Below are 14,894 nucleotides of genomic sequence, written 5' to 3' on the forward strand. Positions count from 1 at the left end.
TTTATTTATTTTTATTTTCTTTATTGGGGAAAAAAACAGATACAGGCCAATAAGATTTACAGGCAAAGTTATAAAAGTACATATAGCCTACAGCCTAAGACAATTCCCACTAGCTCGCTCGCTTGTTCGGGTATCAATAATAGCACGAGCGGTTAAACAACAACTTTGCCCCCCTTGTAAAACAAATAACTATTATTCAGTCAGTTCTTTGATATCAGATAACCCCGTTAGTCGTCAAGATAAGTTTATAGTTGGCGTGGAAATATTTTTGCCAATCACACGACACATGCTTTGAGAATTTTCCCCATCCGCTATTGCTATGATGCGAACAGAAAAAGTCACTTATAAGAAACGATGTGATTAATTTCTAGTCAGTATTTTCTGTGCTAAGTAATAATTTACCAATGTGACGACTGCACTTATAGTTTATACACGGTGGCTAAAAAATAAGTGCATTCCCGCTGCCAGGGAGGTTTTGGGATTATACTGAGCAACTTTTACTATAGGACCAACCCCGAAATCGCGAAAAAAAATTTGGCTTTTTGACTGGTCTGGCTGGATGTTGTGGTTAGTCTCGTAGCAAAAGTTGCTCAGTATAATCCCAAAACCTCCCTGGCAACGGGAATGCACTTATTTTTTAGTCACCCTATGTGTATATGTATAATTTTACGTTCCACCATTCCTTTTCTAACTTTTCTTTCTTTTTTTTTCAAATAGATGGGCATATCTCTCTTCACGGTATCTCACCGCAAATCTCTATGGAAGCACCACGACCACTACCTACAGATGGACGGCCGCGGTGGCTACGTATTTGAAGAGATCGACAGCGACACGCAGGAATTTGGATCGTGAAATTTATTGTAATGATGAAACGATTTGAAATGGCTTGGCAGTGAAATGGTGCTTTAGTTGCGAATGGCAAATCGTTTTTTTCGACTACTTAAGTCCGCGAAATCGTTGCAATATTCCGACATACGTACATATTTTTATTCAAATTATTGATTTGATGATAAAAGTATTTTACAGTTTTACTTTCATATTATCGCAGTTTTTTACTAACTGGCAAAGAACTGTAAGTACCTAATTATTGTGGCATCATGTTTGTATATATAATATATAGCTATGAATGTCCTTTTTTATGTTTTCTTCCGTATCATTCTAAGGAATAGCTTTCTGTTATAGATGTTTTGTGCATATTTATGTAATGTGTGTATTTCGTGTTTTAGGTAAATACTATAAATAAATTGCAAACTTTAGCACAATTTCACACCGACTTTTGAAAGTTCAAAGCTAGTTTACAATAGGGACCATAGTGAATGTTTATGAAATATTATACATTAAAATCAATGTTGCCAACGTTATGAAATATTTTTCAATTACGCTAGATAAATTCAACGCTTGTTGTAAATATAAACATTATTTTGATTATAGCTAAATTTATGACATATTATTGTGCAATATTAAGTAAAATATTTCTCAAGTTAATGTATGCGTACTCAAACATTTGGAAAATTTCATCTATGTTAATTTTCATTACTATAAGATTGAGTCATATTACGTAGTTATACTCAAACACACCCAGCTTGTCCGTAGAAAAAGGCGCGAAATTCAGTTTTTCTATGGGGGGTCAACTCTCCGCGCCAATTTTTTTTTATTTGCCGCCTTATTCTACTGACAAATTGGCCGTGCCAGAGTATAAATATAGGGTGGACCAAAAGTCTTTTTATATTTACATACATCTCTCTCTCTGGTCGTTTCCTCATGACTGAGGATCGTGGTCATCACCATCTGACCTACATCTGGAGTGTATGATTTGCCTCCATTTGTTACATTTACATACATAGCTGTATGTAAATATAAAAAGACTTGGTCCACCCTATGTATAACTCAATTTTCTTTGTTTATTAAATTATTATATTTTTTGCTTTACTTTATCTACCTAATCCGAGAAGGCGGCAGTTTACAGTCTCGATTAAAAATAAATTTAATTGTAAATGGAAATTCCTAACCTCTTACACACCTTGCAACAAATGCTTGCAATTTTAGATAATTGCTGTTTAGTGGGAGCAACGAATTCAATCGATCGACTAAATGCCGGAATGTATCGCAAATTGCATGCGATTATCGGTGAGGTTAGGAGAGGCCATACATAATATGTAAATAGATAATATGGGGCATTTTCTATGAAAAGAGACCTTATTGTCGATGGCGCTTACGCCGCACAGCGTCGCGCAGCATTGTATTTATATCGGAGCATTGTTAATAATGGCGTAAGTGCCATCGACAATAAGGGTCCCTTTTTATAGAAAATACCACATATGTTTGTTTACTTTACGTTTGTAAGATTGGTCTCAGTCTCAAAAGGTCGCAAATTAAATCGAGAACAATAAAAAATAAAAAGGTTTCTTCGAAATTAATTATACCCCTTTACCAAGGAGTTCGAGACTACCGTTATCACACTACCTACCTGATAATCTTTCAAATCCTTTAATATATGTGATGTTTAATTGTGATTTATTTGTTTACGGAAAATGACTAAGTGTGTTGTATGATTTATTTATTTAATGTTATACATGTACCTTTATCACAGTAAACTATTAAGTATTACAGATGGCAACGCTTTATCATTCAAGCAAAGGTAACCATTGTAAGTTTATAATTGAATGAGAAAAGTGGGATATTTAATAGTGTTCATTTAGCATTTTATGCAAAATTATGTTATGATCTTGACAATTTTTTAAATTTGTCTTGATTGTTTTTTTTACGAGTTTCTACTGCTCAATTTTTTATTTGCCTGCTTTACTATCGTAAAAATCCTTTATTTACATAGATTTTTTAAAATGTATCTAATAGAGTTAGTATCGCTTAGATACGAAACAAATGTATAAAACAAGATTAAATCTAAATTATAATTATATATTGTGCACTTAGAGTATAAGTTACTGTGATAGTTGTTAAGTATACGTTTTATAATGATTGGTGCTGAAATAAAACGGTTGAGGATAGATGTTGTTTTTTTTACACTTAAAGGTCTGACCAATGTATGTTTTCCTTTAGCAGGCAGGCTATGCGGCTGTCCCTCGTATTCTACAGTTTTATTTTAGTTAAGAATAAGATTTATGCATGCCTGCATCCTGCATAGTCATGTTTTTCAGAATAGATATGAGGTTTTTAAGTGCATTATGTTTCCGACTTTATAGTAGGTAGGTACTGTAGCTAATGTTATTATTTACCATTTAAATAATACACGTTAAAAAACAATACTACTACAAGCACAATCGCTAGGAATATCCCCATACATTTCAGATCGCGTGTTATTTAATTTTAAAACATTGATAACATGTAGCGAGGTCTAGACTAGCACGAACTTGCATGCAATTTTCATTACATTGCGGTATCTGATAAACATTTTGAATGCAATTTACCTTAGAAGTCAGCAATGTAACGTAAATTGCATGCAAGTTCGTGCTAGTCTAAACCTCGCTAAGTAGATAAAAGAGATTAGTCACTTCCGCGGTTACCTGTACTTTGACTCCATAACATAACTGCGTATAAGATATTCAAAGAAACAACACCCTTTAAACCAATCGAGCGATAACTATAAAGTTAATTGAAACGCGCTATTATGCTATATTGCTAAAGGGAAATCCCTGATCGGCTTGAGTAATTTTTGTTTGAGGAAGAGGAGGAAGAGAATCTACTTTTAAATTTCCCACAAAAAGCCTCGATAGGCGTCGCGTGACGTCATGATGACGTCCGGCCGGCCGATGACGTATTTTCTCCGTTTCTAGTATGTTGCGTTTAAACGATATATGATAAAGCAGTAGATTACTTTCTTGAAAGGCAACAATTATATGTTTTATTTCAATATTAACAAGAAGTTTGTAAATTTCTATGATTTGCTACTCTGATTAGTCACCAATATCTAGAATAACTAACCGAATTCAAATATTGATTTACTTCATATTGCATAACGGAATGTAAAGGAGGCCCGCTTCGCATCAGCTGTTGTAAAAAAAAAAATAACGGGATATCGAAGGCGACTGGTCACACTGTCTACGGCCACATCAAATCTGGGGGTCTGGCGTGTGACCCTGTTATTTCTATCTTGCAATAAAATAGCTGTGTAATCTTAGTAAGGTAGTGCGTCGTTGAAATAGTAGGCGAATTATAAATTCTAGTGGACTATATGTGTAAAATATGGAACGCGCTACGGGAACAGAAGTGTACGGGTGTGGCTCCCCGCAGTCGACGGACATAACGCTGAACATACAAACGACGACTGGTGGTAATTTCTCAATCAGCTTGAACGGTAAAAATACAGTGGAGCATCTCAAGAAACTCGTCTCAAAGAAGTTAAAAGTGTCTAAGGATCGGATATGCTTGTTGCATCGCGAAAGGTGAGCTCTATGGTAGACGCCAAGCTTCTATTGTCAAACATATCACGGATATAATGTTGCGTCGGTGCGATGACGCATCCGCGTCCTTTAACTTGTATCGATATGAAGTTTTATGTTCGCAGGCAATTGCGAGAGGGTACGCTGGAGGAGAATGGGCTTCTGGACGGGTCGCGCGTCATCTTGCTGCCCAGCGTCGAGACGGGCCTGCTGGTACGTGCTCGTCACGTGTTGCACAACAAACTAACACTAATCAATACACGCTTTATCTACTACACCGCTCTGCCTCTAGACATTCACTATTAAGGTCGTTATCTGTTCACAGAGTCAAAGACCCGAGAACTCCGTGATGCAGGCGCTAGAGTCCCTCAATGACACGCAAGTTAACGACTTTCTCACAGGAAAATCTCCACTTAATTTAACCATGAGATTAGGTGACCACATGATGTTAATTCAGCTGCAGCTGTCAACCCTGAACTCGGGTGCTGCGAGTGGCAGCCGCTCCCTTAGGACCTCCACACCCACCAAGAGCACCTGGGTTCGTACAAAACGAGATGCCAGGGAAACTCCCAGCCCTCAATGCACTCCAGAAAAACCTTCAAACTCTGAAGACACAGCAGACGTGGAGAAATTAGCTCAGCCAAAACAAACACACACTCTTCAAAAGCAAGATTTGGAAATACTGCAAAATGCCTTTGATTTGTATTTAGCTGAAGAAAATTTGAAGAAAGAAACATGTGACACAAAGGATGATTCTTTAGACACCACAAATTGTACTCTCTCAGATCTGTCGGACACATCTGTAGAGAATGACCAGTCTCCGATCAAGTCCTTGTCCAATTTGGTGTCCAGTCCTATAGACGCATCTACCTCTGAGAGCCGAGAAGCGGCAATTGCAAATTCTGTTAAAAGTAGTTTAATAGATTTGTTGTCAAAGAGTAAATTACATCATGACATGCTCGCCTCCACCAGCAGCTCCCCCCACGCACCCTGCCCGGCTCTTACCCCTGACAGCTCCCTCAGTGATGACAGCGACAACTTTACTGACCAGAGCTCATTCTTAGCTGAAAGTACCATTGATGAGTACCCTATGGAAAACCTATTCAACAGTGCAGTTGACAAAGGCCTGTTTGAGGATCAAGACGAGTCTATGATGGATAGAGAGATCTCAAATCTGGCCACAACCAGCCATGGCACTCCGGCCGCTTCCGGTGCATTGCCTTCCTTCCAAAGCATTGAACCTTTAAAAAATAAGCGCTTCCAATATTTACTCCACAAGACTTCAAAATTTAAGCATCCTATTGGTCAAAACAAACAAAAAGCCTTTATGCAATCTGTTGTCAATAAACATAAGAAAAGGATGCAAATTCGACAAGATAGTAACCTTTCGCAGCCGTCCACCTCCCGCACTGAGCCTTTCATAACTAACTCCAGGAAGCTAATATTGCAGCCAAGTGCTCAAAGTGAAGATGCAGACCTAGCCACTCCCTCTACTTCTAAACAAATTCCATTCATAGCTCCTGACGCGCCTAAGAAACCGCAGCGAGCGTCCCCCACGCCTCCTGTCGACACTAAAGCCCTTATAGAGGCTTCAAAGAACCTCACGCAAAAGTTGAAGAAACTGTCTAAAGAAGTACTGACGAATAAAATAGATCTCAGAACTGCTGAAGAGTCAGTGCGCTCAAAGGTGGGCCCCGGAGCTGTGATAGAGTCCATGAAGCATCATGGTAAAGGAATATATTCGGGAACATTCTCTGGCACCCTGAATCCTGCTCTGCAAGACAGGTAAGCATATTGCTTTTTAGGGTTCCATACCCAAAGGGTAAAAACGGAGATACTATTACTAAGACTCCACTGTCCATCTGTCTGTCTGTCACCAGCTATTACCAGCTAGACAGTTGAAAATTTCACAGATGATGTATTTCTGTTGCCGCTAGAACCACAAATACTAAAAAGTACGGAACCCTCGGTGGGCGAGTCCGACTCGCACTTGTCAGGTTTTTTTTAGATTTCAAAACATGTAACTTTTTGTGGCAGTCTTTGTATTTTGTGAAAATCATTTTCTATTGACTGCATATTTTAATAGTATTTCATAATTTGTTTTACAAGGGGGCAAGGTTGTTGTTTAACATCTCGTGCTAATATTGATACCCAAAAAGCGAGATTCCAAAATTGAATCTTGAGCGTTGCGAGGGTTTCAAGGCACGAGGGTTAAACAAATTTTGCCACCGAGTGAAACACTAAAATTTTCACCAACACATGGAAAATACAAACTGTAAAATATCAAACAAAGCAATTCATAATTAATGTTATTAAATATTTATCATTCAAAAACATCATTTAAACCTCAATTCTACCAGCAAACATAAGAAAACAACTCAAAATTTGCATTTGATTACTTTGCCTCACATGTGAATAAAATGCAACTTTCTTATCAGTTTTTGAACAATCAAGAGAGCCTTTACCAGCGGGTGTGGTGAAAAATAATTTAATTTTTTTGCCTCGATTTATCGATATAGATTCGCAACTCAATCAGGTTTCACGTACTTGATACTTGTGATAGGCACAAAGGATATGAAAAAAACATCTACATTCCTTTGTGTGCATAACAATGATCGAAGTTTACCTGAAGCGAGCTCTATCTACAGTTCGTCGCAGACGGAAGCGATAATATATCGGCAGATACCGACAGATATCTTGAAAATGAAAATTGTTTTATTTCCTTGTAAGCTTAGTCTACAAATTGGTGGTTGGGACTTCCTTTTAGGTGAATGAACCTGTATCAGGATGCCCCGCTCCTCTATAAATATAAAAGTCTTTTTTATTTAGGAAATATTGTTGGTATACATGATGATGATGTTATTTATAAACTACTTATAATTCTAACTTATAGTTTAGGTATTTATGGTATTAATTAATGTTCTAGCCTAATTAAATTACTTACTTAAATACTGTGCTTGTGATGAAGGACATATGTATGTATGTATGTATGTATGTATGTATGTATGTATGTATGTATGTATGTGTGTATGTGTGTGTGTGTGTGTGTGTGTGTGTGTGTGTGTGTGTGTGTGTGTGTGTGTGTGTGTGTGTGTGTGTGTGTGTGTGTGTGCGCGCGTGTGTGGATTAGCGTATGTGTTCAGCCAATATATTTATGTATAGTTAATAATTTATGCGGTACAATAATGACTCTGTATCATCATAACTTAGTTGTTTCTGCCATTTAGTGAGTTCTATCTTACACTTATACAACAGTAATGGATAGATATTGATTAACTTATTTATATTGTTGTACATGTATGCCGATTGTGCTTTATATTGCCTTTTGGCAAACATACATTTATAGCATGTTTTTACGTCGACGGGTTTCAATTGTAGGGTAAAAATCTAGGGTTTTGTGTAGCCTGAGTGTTGCACTCAAAACATACAGCTTCCTGATTGTTAATTGGTCACTAATTTCATATAGTTTTTTTGTAGGAAACCAGTATGGTTTTGAGTACATCACCTTGAGCAGGCAACGTTGCCCTCTCTCCACCTCTAAAAATTTTGTTTTGGCAGCGCCACCCCAGACAGTAATACAGTAACTCATGACAGGTTGTGCCAATGTAATATAAAGTTGATGAACATCTTGAAAATCCAGTTAAGTTTTCTTATTCTATTGTTTACATTTTCCAGTTGCATGTGCCATGAGAGGCGTTGGTCAAGTAGTACACCTAGATATTTAGTCAATTTTACTTTTTCCAGTTCGATGCATTCACAGTGGCAAGGATCATCCTGGGTACACATGTGTATCTTTAGTTTTAAGTTAACATTATGTTGCGAACAGTCATATTTACTAAAACAAATATAATTAGTTTTGCTGGCATTTAGAGTAAGGAGGTTATTTCTAAGCCATACAGCCACTCTGCGGAGGCCAGATTCTGCACTTCTGAACACTGACTCCCAGGATTCTCCATCGAACACTATAGCTGTGTCATCAGCATAAGAGCCGATGTGCCCACGTTGCAGTTTGAGATTCGTCAAGTCATTGATATATATATATATATATAAGAAACTACGTGGGCCCCAGAACGCTTCCCTGGGGGACACCATAAGTTATATCTGACGCTCTCTCTTACAGACATTAAATAAATAAAAAACGCGAAAACCATAGGTGGGAACGAAAGGTCCGATCGCTGTGTCTCGCTCCAACCTATGGTTGTCGCCTTAGCCGAAGCCAGTCGCGCAATGTCGTGGCCAGGCTGTTCGAGTATCGCTAAACACCACACACGCCAACAATACCAAAATATATATCGCTCTCTGTCTAGCACCTACATTGTGAGAGAGACGAAAAATATACCGAGTGATATATCGCAAGGCATCTGCAGATACCTTGAGATAAGATATCGTAAGATACCAAAATATATATTACAGCTTCGTGTGTGGACTCTGTCAAATAGTACGTAATAGTACATTACTACAGAGGCCGGGAAGGAAGGGGTTGCCGGCCGAATAGAATATACGGCCGAACGTAGTGAGGCCGGATAGTTATGAGGCCGACAACCCGTTTTCACGCCGATGTATGTATAGTGATTTTCTCAAACCCGGCTACCATCCCCCCACACAGTCCTACCGCTCTAATGCCATAGAGCCCAAGTCAGGTTAAAAAAAAAAAAGTTTTTTCTAATAGGAGTATTGGCAGAATGTCATAAACGGACCAAAAAGCAAATATTGCTTATAGTTTTTTTTAATGGCTGAATGCCATGATGCTGTGCAACAATTACATGTGAAATAGAAATTAAAAAACAGCCACTTCCCACACCAACTTTGTATGAAATTTCATTACAGACCTCTCGTCTAGCCGCGCCTGAAACGTGATACTTCCCAGCCTAATATAAAGAACGTAATATCAATATTACATAGCATGTTTGAGAAAAATATATCGACAGATGCCGTATCTTACGTTATCTGCCTATATATTATCGCTCCGTCTGTGACGGGCTTTAGGTCGCCGACGTCGACTCGTAATATTATTCATGCTACTTTCAATAATTCCAGATATGGCCGACCAAAGAGGGACATCTCCACAATTATTCACATTTTGAACGACTTGCTGTGCGCCGCTCCGCCCATCGCTCTTGTTCAGGTATTTTATGATATACCTGATATACACGGTGGCTAAATAATAAGTGCATTTTCGGTGCCAGGGAGGTTTTGGGATTATAGTGAGCAACTTTTACTATGGGACCAACCACGAAATCGCGAAACAAAATTGGCTGTTTCATACATTTTGGCTGGTCTATTTTCTATGAGAGGATACATTTTTTTTTCGTGATTGGTCCTATAGTAAAAGTTGCTCAGTATAATCCAAAACCTCCCTGGCAACGTGAATGCACTTATTTTTTAGTCACTCTCTATATAAATTCTTTATTTAAGACCATCGAGGATCATAGTGTTAGTAATATAAATAATCTTATCAAAGTGTTAGAACAATACATAACTATACTTAATAACAATCAAACTCAATTAAACTTGATACAAGCAGCAGTTATTCAGATACAGGTTATCAATTCTGTTTGATCTGTATATTGAAATTTTTAACTCTGGCGCAAAAAGGGGTGATATAAGTTTGACGCCAATATCTGTCTGTCTGTCTGAGGCATCGTAGCTCTCAAATGGATAGACCGATTTCGATGCGGTCTTTTTTACGTGAAAGCGAGTTTCCTTGTAAATTAATGGATTATGAATCACCCTCGTCATCGGATTTTTAAATATTTTATGTTACAAAACCTACCCTGACTTGTATAAATCAGACAGTACATTTTGAAGTTTTGTTTTACTTACTTTCAAAAAAATAGTTTTGTAAAGGATTCAATTTGTAAGTAAAAAATAATTTATTTTTAGGGTTCCGTACCCAAAGGGTAAAAACGGGACCCTATTACTAAGACTCCGCTGTCCGTCTGTCTGTCACCAGGCTGTATTTCATGAACCGTGATAGCTAGACAGTTGAAATTTTCACAGATGTGTTTCTGTTGCCGCTATAACAACAAATACTAAAAAATACGGTACCCTCGATGCGCGTGTCCGACTCGCACTTGGCCGTTTTTTTTTCTCTAAGTACCTAAATAAACACTGCAGGCCGATTTGAACGTACACTGACATAAGAATGATGCCGTGTGTCTCGCCCGCGCCATCACATGTACGGACAAGTACATTCATTGTACTTGTCATTCAAATTTTGAATGACATCAATTAGATGTTATTCAGATATCAGTGTACGTTCGAATTGACCTGATAGGATAGGCTAGCTAGGTGTGACAATTTGTGTCTCCGTTCTCGAAAACACGATAATTACAGTATACTGCGCAATGCTTTTTTATATCAATTTTTTTTTAAAGGATAGGGTTTCGTCACTCAGTGACGATGTCACCCCCGTACTTAGATCTATAGTAATAATGTAGTACTACAGTACACCACACCTACACTACACCACTACAATGCTGAATTGCATGCGCAATGCTGTTCCAATTGTAATTGCTGCACTGTAGGCAATTTAAGAAGCTGATGTAAACTAATCTTGTAGCGAAATCCACGATCAGTGTTATTAATGCATACTTAAATCGTGTTGCTATGGGCCAATACCTAATCTTACACGAGCTCCCTTTTAACTTATTACTTTGAAAGCATTTCACAACATTTCTATTATGTAACGGTCATAGAAGGTTCGCAACTTCGTACTTTAAATGCATATATGTTAATGTCTCTTACACAAGTAATATATTGGAATTTAAACTAGTGTATAAATTCAATTTAAAAAATTACACGCTACCACTACAAGTGTATCTTAAGAAGACCATCTGAAGTGGGACCATAGAAGCTTATAATTATTTAGGTTGTTGAAATAATAAGGCCGCAGTTAGAAAGCTTGCGGGCACCGAAATGACGTGCGGGGGTGGTCATACATTTGACCGAGATCAATCTATGAAGTATGAACACCCGTTTCTCGAACGATGACCGCCAGACCGGGACCTAAAGCAGTTCCTACTAATAGTACGAGTCTTGTACAAAATGGTAGTGTAGCTGTAAATTATTTCACATGTACCCGAATTTCGTATTGTATTTAAATTATACTGTTACGAGTATTAACCTGCTTATCGTATGTACAGTACTTGCATGAAAAACATTTAAATAAAGAACTTATTCAAAGAGAACAAGCTAAACAATTGCGTGACGTTTTTTCAACTGCGATTACTGCATATTTTGTTAGCACGGCAGAATTTGCCCTATAGGCCAATCAAATTCAATTTTTTCGAATAATTAATTCCCAGCAAGCTGGAAATCGTTTCAATACCTTCATTTGGTCCTAAATGCGTGTAATCAGAGTCCGAATTTGCGCAATCCCGGGAGATGTGCAAACATTTTTGTTCATTTTCAGTTTTTTGGCTTGTAGCTCGAAAACAGCCGTCCGACGGAAAATTTGCTCTAATCGTGATGAAAGTTGATATCCGAGGAACCGAAAGGTACCCTAATATGAATTTCGAAGTCGGTTGTAAAAATGGCCGCCATTTTGAATTTCTTTAATTTTGGTATGATCATGCTAAAATCCCAAAACGCATTTTCAACAGTGTCCGATCCACCAAACCTTGATGGTAGTGCCATTGTAATTGATGGTGGGTTCTTTCTACATCGAGTGGTTTGGCAATCCAAAGAAAAAAATATCTCCCAAGTTCCAAAATTTATGCGACGTGTTCCAGCTCGCTGGGAATTAATTCCTCAAAACGCTTTTTTATATAATTTTATTGGCCTACTAACATTTAATATGCGATTATAAAGAAAACGTGATTTCTTTTCTTGAAAATAGGCCAAAAAGTTTGATGAATTATTATTTACTTTAAATTTCAGAAGGAACCAAAACACTCATGTTCAACCAGCACTTTGGAGGAGACGAAATGCTCCAGCTGCAGCCAGACAGCGACCTGCTCCACGGCGCAGTGCTCGGGCTCCGCGCCCTGCCACAAGTGCGACACCGCCAAAGCCCTGGCCATAGAGAACTCCAAGACTAAGTGCAAGCTGGAGCAGCTCCGGCTCGTGATGCAGCAGAAGAAGCAGCGCCGCGAGGCGCGCAAAATGAAAACTTTGCCTTACACCGCCGTACCCCCCAACACTCTCGCCTCGCCGGACCAGCCCACCATGACTGAAGAAATAGAGACGGTTGCTTAACACGCGATCATGCTCTAATCATCGTCTGCTACCACTTGCAGTTACTATTCTAAGATAGCGCATGATCGAGCCTTCAAAGTTTAAGTAACACTAACGTTCTTTTGCAACTACAAAATGTGGTTTATTCCCACTAGTTACCGCCAAGTTGTTACCAGTGGTATCTACTGGGATTTTTTATAGACCAGTGGTAAAAGGTGGAAATAAAATTCCCAGTAGTTACCACTGGTAACAACTTGATGGTAACTAGTGGGAATAACCCAAAAATGTACGTAAAATCTCGACGCCTTTAGTTTTGAAGGTTCGTTTGAGCCCTATCACTAACTACTCGTAGTGCTTAGTGACGGCCGCCATTTTGTTAAACCGTTTTGACAGCGCGTTCATTTTACACGAGTCTTCCAACTCGACATATGTATATAGCTCACTTTAAATAATTTTATGCTGGAATCTTGGAATCATTATTAGCGGACGATAGCGATAGTAGTTTTAATTTAACGACGACGTCACTAAACCCATGAATAACTGTTGGAAGACAGTCATACAAATGTTACATTCGTTTGCAGTTCAACTCCTGAACAATGGTGTCAGTTAGCTTTTAAAATGTTGATTCAATGGTGCAGATTTTCAAAATGTATGCAAATCATTGATTGTCTCGAGCGTAGACTTGTAAAATTACGACAAGTACACTTTCACTTGCTCTTTGACAATGAACCGTTTTTGCAACGTGAAAGTAGCCTTATAGACTGAAAACCCTTCGTATCAGAGCAAAATGTTAGTTGTTTGTGGTAAGATAATAGTGTACACTCGCAGTTATATCGATAGTTGATTGTTCGGGAGCGAGTGCGGGTTTGACCCAGGTATTCATATTCTAAATTACCAACGCCTAGATTCAGACGTAGACGTAACGTCGATATAAGTGCTATTATACGCATGTACAAATGATACAAGATTGAATAGCGAACCACTAGTTGTAGTTAAAGGGTAACTGTTAAGGACCTCCCGTAGAGTTGCCTGGTGCGACGATAAAATTGATTTTTGTTGTTATTTCTTTTAGATTTATATTTTATTTTATTGGTCCAACATCTGACACTTTACTAGCTTAATTGTATGGAATAACATTAGGATCGGTAGGTTCCATTGGACATTATTCCTTTGGAAATCGTAGACCTCGTATTTGTTTAAGTTATGTAATTTCTCATATACTTAGTAAATTTCGAGCGTGTTTTATTCCATAATTATTGTAGTAAATAATCGGCACTGTTTTTGCTATAGTTATTTTCTTTGTTTTCTTTTTCTCCTATCACGGAAATGTTATAACATAATAAATTGTTTTTTTTTTCTTACTTATTCTTAATAATTTTATTTTGTTTTATGTGAACGCACGACTAGAAGCTAGGATGCGAGACACCAACACGTTAGACCTCGGTAACGACCCTCTGCAGATGCGAGGACATATACTAAAGCTAGCTTTGTACATAATTATTACGCAGAAATTCTAATAGTGTAATGTGCTTTTATGATCTATAACCAATTACCCATCATTTTATGTAAGGGATTATTATGATCAACTGCCTAGAAAATGCATTAGGTGTAATAACGGAACACTGTGAATATAATATGAACTCTGCCTATGTAAACGGTTGCATATACTAAAGTATTGATAGTTTAGAAAGGAATTAACAATATTAAGCTATTTACTTCAAATAGCAACATGCAATCAAGATTTTAAGTTACGGCATCTTTAATTTTAGTCTTCCGTGTAATGATCGCTTGTTTTCTTGAAATGTGATGAGTCCCGTATTGGTAAGGGGCCAAGGTGACACAATGATTTTCCCTAGACTATAGAGGAGCAATAATCCTAAAGATCCACATCGTGAAAAGTGCCTGTCGTTTGTAAGGTGCGTTGATGTAATGATGTTGTGCCATACGTGTGCCCATTTAGTTTTTCTTTAAAATGTGAGGGAATATATGGCACCATTTAATTCGCCCTTTTATGTATTCAATCTCTTATCATATACTGGTTCAGTAAAGATCTCAAATATGATATATTTATGAGATTTTTCTCGTTCGTGTAAAAAATATATATTATTAAAAACCTTCAAGTATAATATGCAGTTTTCAGACCCTATTGTTACCAATTGTAAAATTAGTCGGGATGCGTTTTCGTTATAAGTTTTGAAAATTCGTGAGTTGTTTTTGTCCTTGTATTTGCATGTCTAGTGAGGAGAATAAAGTTACATAACAAAATATACAAGTCTGTTACTTTATCTAATCTAGTTTTAGGTGAATTATCGTGAAAGT

General features: G+C 37.7%; 2 protein-coding genes across 4 annotated transcripts in view; both read left to right on the forward strand.

Moving 5' to 3' along the window:
• The window catches only part of LOC134743085 (ATP-binding cassette sub-family D member 3), a 96,390-nt gene extending 93,385 nt beyond the window's left edge, over window positions 1–3,005 (forward strand). For all 3 annotated transcript variants that reach the window (XM_063676397.1, XM_063676396.1, XM_063676398.1), the window contains one exon: window positions 718–3,005. In XM_063676397.1, coding sequence (XP_063532467.1) covers window positions 718–852 — 135 coding nt within the window. In that variant the 3' untranslated portion in view covers window positions 853–3,005. The remainder of the gene's footprint in view (window positions 1–717) is intronic.
• Window positions 3,006–4,023: 1,018 nt separating this feature from the next.
• Window positions 4,024–14,847, forward strand: LOC134743083 (midnolin homolog). The gene is made up of 5 exons (XM_063676393.1): window positions 4,024–4,400; window positions 4,523–4,610; window positions 4,723–6,182; window positions 9,435–9,522; window positions 12,279–14,847. Exons 1-5 carry the CDS (start codon window positions 4,201–4,203, stop codon window positions 12,594–12,596), a joined length of 2,154 nt encoding a protein of 717 aa, XP_063532463.1. The 5' UTR covers window positions 4,024–4,200; the 3' UTR covers window positions 12,597–14,847.
• Window positions 14,848–14,894: the final 47 nt, after the last annotated feature.

Source organism: Cydia strobilella, chromosome 7 (assembly GCF_947568885.1).
Source record: "Cydia strobilella chromosome 7, ilCydStro3.1, whole genome shotgun sequence".
NCBI classification, from domain to species: Eukaryota; Metazoa; Arthropoda; class Insecta; order Lepidoptera; family Tortricidae; genus Cydia; species Cydia strobilella.